The 13855-nt window shown below is 41.3% G+C and overlaps 1 protein-coding gene and 2 non-coding genes across 3 annotated transcripts; all 3 read right to left on the reverse strand.

Annotated features, from left to right (window-relative positions):
* Positions 1 to 1813: 1813 nt before the first annotated feature.
* On the reverse strand, positions 1814 to 12460 carry LOC106609058 (small ribosomal subunit protein eS4). Its single transcript, XM_014207427.3, has 7 exons — positions 12367 to 12460; positions 11750 to 11827; positions 11112 to 11292; positions 9248 to 9345; positions 8570 to 8741; positions 7796 to 7953; positions 1814 to 1982 (listed from the first exon to the last, which is right to left on the reverse strand). The coding sequence occupies exons 1-7, from the start codon at positions 12367 to 12369 to the stop codon at positions 1881 to 1883; spliced, it is 792 nt and encodes a 263-aa protein (XP_014062902.1). The 5' UTR covers positions 12370 to 12460; the 3' UTR covers positions 1814 to 1880.
* On the reverse strand, positions 9067 to 9141 carry LOC123743881 (small nucleolar RNA SNORD61). Its single transcript, XR_006770733.1, has one exon. It is a non-coding gene; the product is annotated as a small nucleolar RNA SNORD61 (small nucleolar RNA).
* Positions 10804 to 10881, reverse strand: LOC123743880 (small nucleolar RNA SNORD61). Its single transcript, XR_006770732.2, has one exon. It is a non-coding gene; the product is annotated as a small nucleolar RNA SNORD61 (small nucleolar RNA).
* Positions 12461 to 13855: the final 1395 nt, after the last annotated feature.

Genomic DNA, 13855 nt, shown 5'->3' on the forward strand with positions numbered 1-13855 from the left:
GTCAAAATGTATTCATTGACACTTAGGGTTAAAAGAAGCCATAATGCATCAAAGCATATCGCTCAATCTGTTCGATTTTGAGTTTGACCTTTAGCAACATGTGAAGTGTTGGTCCCAAGTTTTATGAGCTGAAATAAAAGTTCCGGAGAAATTATCCATACACACAAAAAGCTTATTTCTCGCAAATTTTGTGCACAAATTTGTTTACATCCCTGTTAGTGCGCATTTCTCCTTCGCCAAGATAATCCGTGTAGCATGATCATTACACAGATGCACCTTGTGCTGGGGACAAAAGTCCACTCTAAAATGTGCAGTTTCGTCACACAACACCACAGCTGTTTCAAATTTTGTGGGAGCGTTTAATTGGCATGCTGCCTGCAGGAATATCCAAGAGCTGATGCCAGAGAATTGAATGTTAATTGTGTCTACCATAAGCCGCCTACAACGTCCTTTTAGAGAATTTGGCACTACATCCATCCTGCCTCACAACCGCAGACCACGTGTAACCACGTCAGCCCAGGACCTCCACATACAGCTTCTTCACCTGGGAGAAACTGCAGGTTTGTTCATCTGAAAAATGTCTGAACCGACAGAAACAGTCTCACCAAAGTTCATCTGTGTGCTCGTCATCCTCACCAGGGTCAACTTCAGTGGACAAATGCTCACCTTCGATTGCCACTGGAGAAGTGCGCTCTTCACAGATGAATCCCGGTTTCAACTGTACCGGGCAGATGGCGTCGTGTGGACGTCCACGTTGTGAACAGAGTGCCCCATAAGCTACAGACAATGAACACAATCACATTTTATTGATGGTAATTTCAATGTACAGAGAAAGGTAACGAGGCCCTCAGGCCCATTGTCGCACCATTCATCCGCCACCATCACCCCATGTTTCAACATAATGCACAGCCCCATGTCACAAGGATCTGTACTCAATTGCTGAAAGCTGAAACGGTCCTAGTTCTTCCATGGCCTGCAAATTCAGACATGTCACCCATTGAGCATGTTTGGGATGCTCTGGATTGACACGCACAACAGCGTTCCAGTTCCCGCCAAATCCAGCAACTTCGCCCAGCGATTGGAGTGGGTCAACATTCTAGGCTACAATCAACAATCTGATCAACTATGTGAAGGAGATGTGTTGCGCTGTATGAGGCAGATGGTAACACCAGATACCAACTGGTTTTCTGATCCACAACCCCTACTTCTTTATGGTATGTGTATTATCACTCATGTGAAATCCATAGATTAGGTCCTAATGTACATATTTCAATTGACCACTTTCTTTATATTAACTAAAGCAGTATCTTTTAAATTGTTGCATTTACATTTTTGTTCAGTGGGCAATGTGTCCAATTTGTCCTGATGGTGCTTGCAGCCCTCTTCTCCATGGTCTTCCGCAAGGTGAAAACTGGAAGACGTCCCCCTAATGACCAGCAGCAATAACATATGTCCAACATCACCCAAACCACACCTTCCAGTGCATGACAATGTTCATAGAAGATTGAGTGCCCATATACACAACCTGTGTACCGTATGTACAGAATGACCCGGAATACTGGTTTTAGTGAATGTGAAGTGTTAAATGGCAATTATCACAACATGCTCAGCACATACTGTAATGTTCAGTGAGATTATGATCATAAGCACTAGACTGTGTAAATAACAGGCCTAATTGTAACAAAATACTCATCCTCTCACTAGTTGACAAGGAACCTACATAAACATTCCAAAATACATTTCCCTTTCAAATAATTTACAACCCCAATAATTCACTGAACATCAACATGGAAAACAATAGTCAAGTCAGCGGTTGGATTTTGTTGTAAATAACATTGTTTTTATTTCAAAGCCAGGATGCCTAGACCTACATACAGGACTTAGCTGCTGCCGGCCTTGGCAGCGATTCTCTTGTCTCTCTCCTCAGCGATGGTGAGACGAATACCCTTTCCACGGGGCAGGGACACCCACGGCTTGTTGCCCTGAAGATAGGGGGAGAGAGTAAACGGAAGATATTACAAAAGAATGCCGGTAAAGAGGGAATCTATAAACATGGCACAGGAAGTGGTCAAACGTAAGTGGACAAAAGATAATATAATTTAAAGTGAACGCTGGTTCTTAGGAAAAAGGAACATTTCATCTTAGCTGTAACAAATACTGATGTTAGTCTAGAAAGACCAAAACCGGCCTCCCGAGTGGCACAGCGGTCTAAGGCACCGCATCGCATGCAGTGCTAGAGGCATTACTACAGACCCGGGTTAATTTCCCAGGCTGTGGGAGTCCCACAGCACACAATTGGCCCAGAGTCATCCGGGTTAGACCGGTAGGGCTTTAATTGGCTCATGGCGCTCTAGCGACTCCTTGTGGCAAGTGGGTGCCAGTGGGCTGACCCCGGTCACCAGTTGAACCGTGTTTCCTCCAACACATTGGTGTTGGCTGGCTTCCAGGTTATGCTGGCGAGTGTTAAGGAGCATGGTTAGGCGGGTCATGTTTTGGAGGACGCATGACTTGACCTTCAACTCTCCCGAGCTTGTTGGGGAGTTGCAGCGATGAGGCAAGATCAAAAATTGGGGAGAAAAGGGGGGGGGGGGGAATTAAAATGAAAAACAACCAAAACCTGCCTATAACGCTTGGGACCAATAAATTGATCAGGCTGTAGTATTTACTTGTGTTACAGGGATAGTTCACCCAAATTACATGTTGTTTTCTTACCCTGTCAGTAGTCTATGGAAAATGTTTTGGTTTAGTTGTCATGGCGCAGTTTCCCAATGCTAGCATTTGCGGCACAAATCCCATTTTAGTCATAGGACCCATACTAGCATTTTTCGCGTATCATGTCCAAATCATCTGGCAATATCTAAAAGCAGGGGTCTCCAACAGGCCGATCACGAGCTCACAGCCCACCTAGGAGTAGCTCACAGTATATTACAGACACAGGGAAGAGAAGAAGATGGCTATTTGAAAGCTAGAAAAAAACAACACTCAACATGTTTCATTTTTTAAAGGAGCTCTCATGCAAGGAAAGGTTGGAGACCCTTGATCTAAAATGTATTGTGAAGCTCAAAGTCCACAGATGAACTAAAATGTATTGTGAAGCTCAGTCACTTAGATGATTTGAAAAGGTGCAAAAAATGCTAACATTGGTCCCATGACTTAAATGGGATTTGTGCCACAAATGCTGAAACATTAGCATGTAGAAACAGTGCCAGGGAAACTAAACCAAAGCATGGATTACTGTCATTACTTGTCCATAGACTGCTTACATGGTAAGGACCAATTGTGTAATTTGGGTGAACTGCACCGTGAACGGGTCTCTCTATAGAACACACTTCCTATCAAATCTGAAGTAGTGTCGTCGTCGCCCCCCCACAATGGTTGTCTGCAGTCTAGTTGTTTTGGAATGGTTGGTAAAGCTACTATTCATCATTGTTAAATCAGAATGGCCGATTAACCTGTTGGGGTGTAGGGGGCAGTATTTTCACGGCCGGATGAAAAACGTACCCAAATTAAACTGGTTACTACTCTGGCCCAGAAACTAGAATATGCATATTATTAGTATATTTGGATAGAAAACACTGAAGTTTCTAAAACTGTTTGAATGGCGTCTGTGAGTATAACAGAACTCATATGGCAGGCAAAAACCTGAGAAAAATCCAACCAGGAAGTGGAATGTCAGAATTGTAGTTATTTTGATTCTCTATCGAAACTACAGTTTCTGTGGGGTCACGTTGCACTTTCTAAGGCTTCCATTGGCTGTCAACAGCCTTCAGAAAGTTCTTTCAGCATTCTTCTGTCACTGGGCAGATAATAGGAGCTCAGTCAATCAGTGGACTGCCTGTGGACAAAGGGATTGGATATGCGCGATCCCGCGAGCGCGCCATTCCTTCTTTTTCTTCTTGAATGAATATGCTATTGTCCGGTTGGAATATTATTGCAATTTTACGTTAAAAATACCATAAAGATTGATTTTAAACAGCGTTTGACATGCTTTTAAGTAGGGCAATGGAACATTTTGACTTTTCGTCTCTGGTACCGCGCTCGCGCGTTATGCCTTTGGATAGTGATCTGTACGCATGAACAAAACGGAGGCATTTGGACATAAATATGGATTATTTAGAACAAAAACAACATTTCTTGTGGAAGTAGCAGTCCTGGGAGTGCATTCTGACGAAGATCAGCAAAGGTAAGAGAATATTTATAATACTAATTCTGAGTTTAGGTGACCCCGAACTTGGCGGGTGTCTGTATAGCTTGCTGTGATGGCAAGCTATGTACTCAGAATATTGAATAATGTGCTTTCTCCGTAAAGCTATTTTAAAATCCGACACAGCGGTTGCATCCAGGAGTAGTCTATCTATAATTCTTTAAATAATTGTTATATATTTTGTCAATGTTTATGATGAGTATTTTTGTAAATTGATGTGCACATTCACCTGAGGTTTTGGTGGGAATACATTTTCTGAACATCACGCGCCAATGTAAAATGCTGTTTTTGGATATAAATATGAACTTTATCAAACAAAACATACATGTATTGTGTAACATAATGTCCTAGGAGTGTCATCTGATGAAGATCATCAAGGGTTCATTTAGCTGTGTTTTATTGACATGTCTTTGCTTGGAAAATGGCTGTGTGATTATTTTTCTCTATGTACTCTCCTAACATAATCTAATGTTTTGCTTTCGCTGTAAAGCCTTTTTGAAATCGGACAATGTGGTTACATCAAGGAGAAGTGTATCTTTAAAATGGTGTAAAATAGTTGTATGTTTGAGAAAGTTGAATTATGACATTTTGTTTTTTGAATTTGCCGCCCTGATATTTCACTGGCTGTGTCCCGCAGATGGCCTACGTAGCCCATAGAAGTTAATTAGGGCCGATTTGAAGTTTTCATAACAATCGGTAATCGGCATTTTTGGACACCGATCATGGCCGATTACATTGCACTCCACGAGGAGACTGCATGACAGCCTGACTACCTGTTACGCAAGTGCAGCAAGGAGCCAAGGTAAGGTGCTAGCTAGCATTAAACGCATCTTGTAAAAAACAATCAATCTTAACATAATCACTAGTTAACTACACATGGTTGATGATATTACTAGTTTACCTAGCTTGTCCTGCGTTGAATATAATCGATGCGGTGCCTGTTAATTTATCATTGAATCATAGCCTACTTCGCCAAACGGTTATTTAACAAGCGCATTCGCACTGTCGTTGCACCAATGTGTACCTAACCATAAACATAGTCTTTCTTAAAATCAATACACAAGTATATATTTTTAAACCTGCATATTTAGTTAATATTGCCTGCTAACATGAATTTATTTTAACTAGGGAGATTGTGTCACTTCTATTGCGTTCTGTGCAACAGTCAGGCTATATGCAGCAGTTTGGGCCGCCTGGCTCATTGCGAACTGTGTGAAGACCAACTTCACCAAACATGGGATGACTTAACAAAAGCGCATTTGAGAAAAATAGCACAATCGTTGCACGAATGTATTTAACCATCAATGCCTTTCTTAAAATCAATACACAGAAGTATATTTTTTTTAAACCTGCATATTTAGTTAAAAGAAATCCAGGTTAGCAGGCAATATTAAACAAGGGAAATTGTGTCAATTCTCTTGCGTTCATTGCACGCAGTCAGGGTATATGCAACAGTCTGGGCCGCATGGCTCGTTCCCAACTAATTTGCCAGAATTTTACGTAATTATGACATAACATTAACCTGTTATGGCTAGGGGGCAGTATTTTCACGGACGGATAAAAAACGTACCCGATTTAATCTGATTAGTACTCCTGCCCAGAAACTAGAATATGCATATAATTATTAGCTTTGGATAGAAAACACTCCAAAGTTTCTAAAACTGTTTGAATGGTGTCTGTGGTATAACAGAACTCATTTGGCAGGCCAAAACCTGAGAAGATTCTGTACAGGAAGTACCCTGTCTGACCATTTCTTGGCCTTGTTGATTATCTCTATCTATTACAGGGGATCTCTGCTCTTACGTGACACTTTCTACGGCTCACATGGACTCTCAGAAGGCGGCAAAATGCTGAACCGTGGCTTTGCAGGCTCTGGCTGAAACAAAGTAGCGCGTTTGGATAGTGGCTGGTTACAGTACTGTGAGACTCAGGCTCGTGCCCGCGTCGACCGAAAGCTTTGTTTTCTTTCCTCTGTTTAGCTAAACGGAGATTCCCGGTCGGAATATTATCGCTTTTTTACGAGAAAAATGGCATAAAAATTGATTTTAAACAGCGGTTGACATGCTTCGAAGTACGGTAATGGAATATTTAGAAATCTTTTGTCACGAATTGCGCCATGCTCGCGACCCTGATTTACCATTTCGGATAGTGTCTTGGAACGCACGAACAAAACGCCGCAATTTGGATATAACGATGGATTATTTTGGACCAAACCAACATTTGTTATTTAAGTAGCAGTCCTGGGAGTGCATTCTGACGAAGACAAAGGTAATGAAACTTTTGTAATAGTAAATCGGAGTTTGATCAGGGCTAAACTTGGTCGGTGTCTAAATGGCTAGCCGTGATGGCTGGGCTATCTACTGAGAATATTGCAAAATGTGCTTTCACCGAAAAGCTATTTTAAAATCGGACATATCGAGTGCATAGAGGAGTTCTGTATCTATAATTCTTAAAATAATTATGTTTTTTTGTGAACGTTTATCGTGAGTAATTTAGTAAATTCACCGTGTTTTGGTTCCAAATAGTCCATAGTGATATCCAAAACAGCGGCATTTTGTTGTGCGTTCAAGACACTATCCGAAGGGTAACGAAGGGTGACGCGCCCGACGCGTTTCGTGACAAAAAATGTCCGTACTACGAAGCATGTCAAACGCTGTTTAAAATCTATTTTTATGCGATTTTTCTCGTAAAAAAGCGATAATTTTCCAACCGGGAGTCGTTGGTTTCATTCAAAGACAGAAAGTAAAATGGACTCTTCTCGTGCACGCGCGCGCCAGACTCATTGTTCTCAGATCGACCACTATCCAAATGCGCTACTGTTTTTCAGCCATGGCCTGCAAAGTCATCATTCAACGTTCTGGCGCCTTCTGAGAGCCTATGGGAGCGTTAGAAAATGTCACGTTACAGCAGAGATCCCCTGTTTTGGATAGAGATGATCAAGAAGGCCAAGAAATGGTCAGAGAGGGCGCTTCCTGTTTGGAATCTTCTCAGGTTTTGGCCTGCCATATGAGTTCTGTTATACTCACAGACACCATTCAAACAGTTTTAGAAACTTTGGAGTGTTTTCTATCCAGAGCTAATAATTATATGCATATTCTAGTTTCTGGGCAGGAGTAATAATCAGATTAAATCGGGTACGTTTTTTTATCCGTCCGTGAAAATACTGCCCCTATCCATAACAAGTTAAAAGGAACCACCAGCTTTCATATGTTCTCATGTTCTGAGCAAGGAACTTAAACGCTAGCTTACATGGCACATACGGCACTTTTACTTTCTTCTCCAACACTTTGTTTTAGCATTATTTAAATCAAATTTAACATATTTATTTATTTGAGACATTATATTAAGTTAAAATAAGTGTTCATTCAGTATTGTAATTGTCATTATTACACCAAAAAAATAAAAATAAAATAATAATCCGGCGATTAATCGGTATCGGGTTTCTTTGGCCCTCCAATAATCGGTATTGGCGGTGAAAAATCATAATCGGTCGACCTCTAGTGTGTAGTGTAGTTCATGTTTGTATGCGAAGGTGTGTGTGGATGTGCAGGTATCTGTTTGAGTGCGCATGTATAGGTCTTCTCTACTTACCTTGCCAATGATGAAGATGTTTCCAAGCCTGGTGGCGAAGATGTTTCCAGCACTATCCTTGACGTGCACAACGTCAAACGAGCCGGGATGCCTCTCCCTGTTGGTGATGATACCAATACGCCCCAAATTGGCACCACCGGTCACCATGCACAGGTTACCTACAGGGAGAAGAGAGGGGAGACATGAGGTCAAAAGTATGATTTGATTGGGTAGTATTGTTGCTTTGCATCAGTCAATTCTTCAAAAAGTTTCAAGGATGGTGGTTAGTGGATCCAAAGGTCTGTATGAACAGACCACCATTTTTCACAATTTATTTTTCCTACAAAGTGTCAAAATGAGTCAACCATCCAGTTCTACATTCACAATTGAAGAAAATGTAACCCCTCTACCCTGGGATAAGCAAGACTACACAAAAATCTTAATTTAGTTACTATGCCCGTGTAACAGTGTCTGAGATCAAGCGTCCTTGCCAGCCATGGGTTGCAAGACAGGGATAGTAGGAAACTAGTTGATGTGTGCAAGGGGGAACAACATAACAGCACTGAACAAGCTGCACTGCAACTTATCCTGCTTTTCTAATCATTTTTCAACTCGAATAAATTTAAGACAAGAGAGACATTACTAACACACCACCCCCCCCCACACCACACTTAATAGATTCGATATGTAACACTTCGAAAATCTAACAAGCTAACCTGAAAGACCACTTTCCCCACAGGTATACATTTCCCTTTCAATCACTTTAAAAGTATATATTTTTAACCGTGATGTTACCTGTGTCGAACTTGATGTGTTCCGTGATCTTGCCAGTGGCGAGGTCGATGCGGACTGTGTCATTGACTTTGATGAGAGGGTCGGGGTAGCGGATGGTGCGTGCGTCGTGGGTCACCAGGTGGGGGACTCCTTTGGTGCCGATGAGGTTCTTCTTCACCTTGCACAGTTTGTACTGGAGGGAAGAAGAGGGAGAGAAAGATGGAGGAGAAAGTGAGTGATTGTTCTGGCAGGGCTTCCCAAACCTAGACTCAGAAGTGTAAATGCTTAATTAAAAGGGAAAATCCACTAGAATGTTTCATTAGTCAACTGTTGATAGACCAAAAACATTTTACATGTCAGCAGTAAAATGTAAGATATGACTTTAAAAAATGGATTACCCACTTGGTTTTGAAGTCTAAACAAGCATAAGTACTCCAACTGAAACCATGCTAGGCATTTACACAAAAGGTTGAATTTGTAACCGTTTCACATTAGGATTCATCCAATTATTTTTGTTGGAGCTCAGAACTTCTTAGAGGTATTGGTGAGGGTTTTTTTTCAGCTCGATCAAAACCAAAGACTTTCTTCATTGCTCCCTCCATACAGAAGATCATATTGTACTTGTATTGCTTGGTTTAAAAAGACAGGCTTGAGCTGTGAATAACTAGACTCGCAACCATGTGTGACAACGTGTCATACCTGGGCCTCCTCAGCGGTAATGCGGTGAACTGTGAAACGTCCCTTCACGTCATAGATCAGACGGAAATGCTCTCCAGTTTTCTCAATGCTGATCACATCTACAGACAGACATCACGCATTCATATCAATGATCAAATCCAGAACAGGCCAACACCAAAATAGGATGCATCAGACCAAATTCAAATTCAATACAGTCAGGATCAAATTCTCATAACTGGGAACAAAATAACACTGCACATTTCAGATACCAGTAGTCAGAATGACAGTCAAACCAACTGAATGACCGTCAACCCAACTATATTTTGTCCCTTCGTAATAGTAATAATTAGGTTGGTGCTTATATTCGTCCTATTTCACACATGTACAAGTGTGTATTAACACAGGTGAATTAGAAATTCGTTTTTGCATTTCTCACTCCTGTGACACCCCCAGAGAGCGGGGTCATGGCCAGGGTCTGCCATTGTCAACAGAGCAATTATGGTCAAGTTCCCTTCACCTTGTTGGCGCGGATTCGAACAAGCAACCTTTTGGTTACTGGCCCAACTGTCTAACCGCTAGGCTACCTGCTACCCAGGTCAGATACTAATAAAAAGGACAATACAACCCATTCCATTGTACATCAGCTAGCTAGGCAAAAACTCAGACTGGTAAATCTCAGACAGGTGGAAGGGCACTATACAAATCCTCTAGACTCAATTGTGTATCAGAGGAAAACATCTCACACCGTTTTGCCATCAAAGCATGTAATCTAGCCTTGTGGTGCACCAATGAGGGAGGGCATGGTCCAGTGACAAATCCACTCCATTGTACATTAGATGGCTCGGCTAACATCCCACAGTATTTTCTAACAGCAGTGTGTGAGCAAGCCTTAAAGGAGAGGTGTTACATGGTCTGCATTTACATAATGTGAGGTTTCACCTGGCCTGGGAAATTAATCACAACACCATCATAGCTCTCTTGGCAGGAATAAAAGTCATATGGAAGTGTGTGTGCATTCAAGATGGTGTGTGCATGAAAGTCTAATGGGGTGCATGTGAAGATGTGTGCCTGAGAAAACATGAATATGAGAGTGAATGTCTACTGGTGTGTGTACAACTTTGCGTGAACCCCTAGGAGGATATGGGTGAAGATCCAAAAAGAGATTACATTCCTTTAAGTGGGTCCACAGATGTCCCTCCATCTGATGTGAGGTGTGTTGTGCATTTATCTAACCAGAAGCTATGAAGAACAAATGAGAAAACAAGTGAGGAATAATTTGACAAGCGTGATCATGATACCACCAAAGCCCAGAGAGACTACAACTAAATTAAACTCACTCCAAACACTAAGCATGCCATCTACCAAATCAGGCTAACTGCAAAATTCTTTCGACATTTAAAGCAGAAGTCTTCAGTCAGTTCAGTGCCTTGCATCCAACATGATATGCTCATCACAACAACCCTTCCTTAGACTGGGACACACAACATTAAACATTTACATATGCAATTTCACAGCAACAAGGGGATACACATCATAACCTGCTCAAATACTACAAAATGCATCTCTTCTTTCAGTTAGAGCTCAGAACTTCTTAGAGGTATTGGTGAGATTTTTTTTTCAGCTCATTGATCAAAACCAAAGTTTGTCTTCATTGCTCTCATTTCCAACTCTAGTCACAGGCTAGGTGAAAGCATGAATGAGTGGAACAGTACCCTTCCCCCTTCTTCCCTCCAGTCCCTCACTTCATTCTCATTACCCTTCACCCACCCCTTGCATCTTCCATCCCCCTCTCCCCTAGTCAGACACATCCATGAAGTCAATTGGGAAGGTCACATCACTGCAAACTATACTCCTCTCCCTTCCTCACTCATCAAACCCAACTCACCCATGAAGCCAGCGGGGTAGGTGACGTCGGTGCGGACCTTGCCATCGATCTTGATGAACCTCTGCATGCAAATCTTTTTGACCTCGTCTCCGGTCAGGGCGTACTTCAGACGGTTCCTGAGGAAGATGATGAGGGGCAGGCACTCCCTCAGCTTGTGGGGACCGGTGGAGGGACGAGGCGCCTACATAGATAAAATTGGGTGTGGTATTTTAACTACTATATGAGCAGTAAACAATGACAGCTATAGACCATGTTGGTTCAGCAGACAAGTATACACAGGAAGAGATAACTATGCATTATAACAGCAATGTGTGACAAGTAATTTAACGAACACGTTCTTGCCTATACTTTTTGTGTTTCTTATAAATGTCTGTTCGGTTGCAGGTGGTTCGCCACTCACCAGAGAATATTCAGAAAGACTCAAATCAACGTTATGCACCGAGTGAAGAGTTAAGTTATCCCACCATTTTAGTTCCTTCACATCTTGCATTTCCCAACATCTTTGCAGGAACTAGTCGTTTCTATGCGACGCGTCCATAGATATGCCCCTCAATTTGGCTAATAATCTGCATGCTAGTCTGCAACTAACCAGTAACATTGTGGTTTTAGCATTTAGGTATGAAGTAGCATGTACTTACGAACACTCCGGTGAGCTTGTCAAGCATCCAATGCTTGGGCGCTGCAACGCGCTTCAGGTGCTTCTTCGGTCCTCGTGCCTAGTAACCAGAAAAATAACTTGTCAACCCAACTAATGTAGTTAAACTTCCAGCCTAACAACAGACAGCTCAGTTTCATTCGAAACACCATGCGACCTGTCTGGCTAGCAGAGTTCAGCGTACAATATAGTCATTTCCTACACGGTCCTTGAATGACAATTCCGACTGTGGCCTACTCGATAGAAACACAAGAAACGGGGTTTACTTTAACCCAATTATTCCTGCAAAAAGTTTGTGCTCAATTGCCATGGGCAGGTAAACACTTTTGAAAGTAAAAGTAGTGGTAGCAGAAACATTTGGTTCAAATGAGCAGCATTGACACTAACTAGCTAGTTAGCTAGCTAGCTGATGGTGAAATAATTCGGTTTTTCAAATATAATTTCATAGACCAAAATGTAAATCCTTATTTCAATATAGGGACTAGCCATCGCCAAATGTATGTATTTTCAAATTATCACAGTTATATGTGGGATATTATATTCAGAAAAAGTGATGTTTGACGATGATTCTGGCGAGAATCGTTCGGAAACACAGCTCACCATGTTGGAGTATGCGGGGAAAAGGACCTCCCACTTTCAGGCCTTAGAAAATAAGACAGAGTATTGTGCATGACGAGGGACAAACAAGCGGAGTTTATATGGTCCGCTCTCTAGTGTCGAGGAGAACAACTGCAACTGGATGTTCCTTGAACTTGATAGAAATACGGAAGATGGTTATTTTAGCAGGCCAGCTACGCATACGTCAGTATTTGCATTGTATTGAATGGTCAAATACTGATATGGCTCTCACTGATTCTTATACAATAGTAAATATTTTATATATTTCAAATGAATGACAGTGTAGCGATCCTCGCTATATGAGCCATGTTACAATTCTCACCAAGTGTATTAACACTATTGGCGTGATGTGTAGGATGTTTGCCTATCACGCCAGAGATCTGGGTTTGCTCCCCGCTCCCTCCGTTCACTACTATATTCTCAAATTGAAATATGCCTAAGCAACGCACATTCAGTTTAACTTATTTTCATAATATTAATATACTGATTCGCAAGTCTAGCCTACATGTCTTCATCCTAATCAACAAAATAAATATTGGTATGTACTGTAGCCTATGTGTTTTCGGCTTCTCGGAGCCTCTCAAATGTAAATTGTCCATATCTGTCAGGAAATGCCAGCGCGCGTGACAGAGCCCTTCAGTTTATGCGGCGCATGTGTTCCCAATTTCCATGACAAATGTCACTAGTGACGTCCTTTCTGGCAGCTTGCTTCCATATGCTTTAAGTGTATGCTCTATTTATCTTCTCATAGTTACAGAAGTTAAGGACTTAAACAAAGGCACCGCATTATGCTTGACCCCTGGCCCTCAATAAACTGTTGTAGCCTATTAATGGTGTGTTTTTATAAGTTTGACAAATCGTTCTAAAATCATGCTTACGAATATTCTGTTTTGTTGCTGTATAGGCCAACAGCCCATTTTTCTTTCATTATAGGACTTGCGTGACCTGTTGATTTGAGACATGTCGCCACTAGATGGCGACATGTTATATAAAATGTTAACAGTTCTCAGCAATCAAGGGTTTATGAATGAATTAACTAAAATAATATGTACAAATGTTGCATCTGGTCGGCGTAATGACACAAAGACGATTCAGATTGGTATTCTTTATTTTCCCCCAAATGCAGAGAAGTAACAAAAATACAAGCATTTAAATATGATCTAGTACATATTTTCATAAAGATACAAATGAGATGCAAACAGAGAAAGTGCTAAAACAAAAATCAACCTCAGTTATGATTCCATCTGTCATTTCAAAAACAAAAAAAAGAGGTACAAATAAAAAAATAGGTCCCTCTCCCTTTCTAAAATAAGGCCTCAATTAAAAAAAGGTGTGATTTAAAGAAAGAAACTTAGGACCATACAATCAGTGCAGTATCTAGACAAGTGATTCATTTTTTTTCCCAACATTTTTTTTTTCCTTTACAAAATCAATAGCAAGAAGTGTTTCGAGCTAAAACAAAAAGAAAGTG

Source organism: Salmo salar, chromosome 07, assembly GCF_965601325.2.
Source record: "Salmo salar chromosome 07, fSalSal1, whole genome shotgun sequence".
Lineage (NCBI taxonomy): Eukaryota > Metazoa > Chordata > Actinopteri > Salmoniformes > Salmonidae > Salmo > Salmo salar.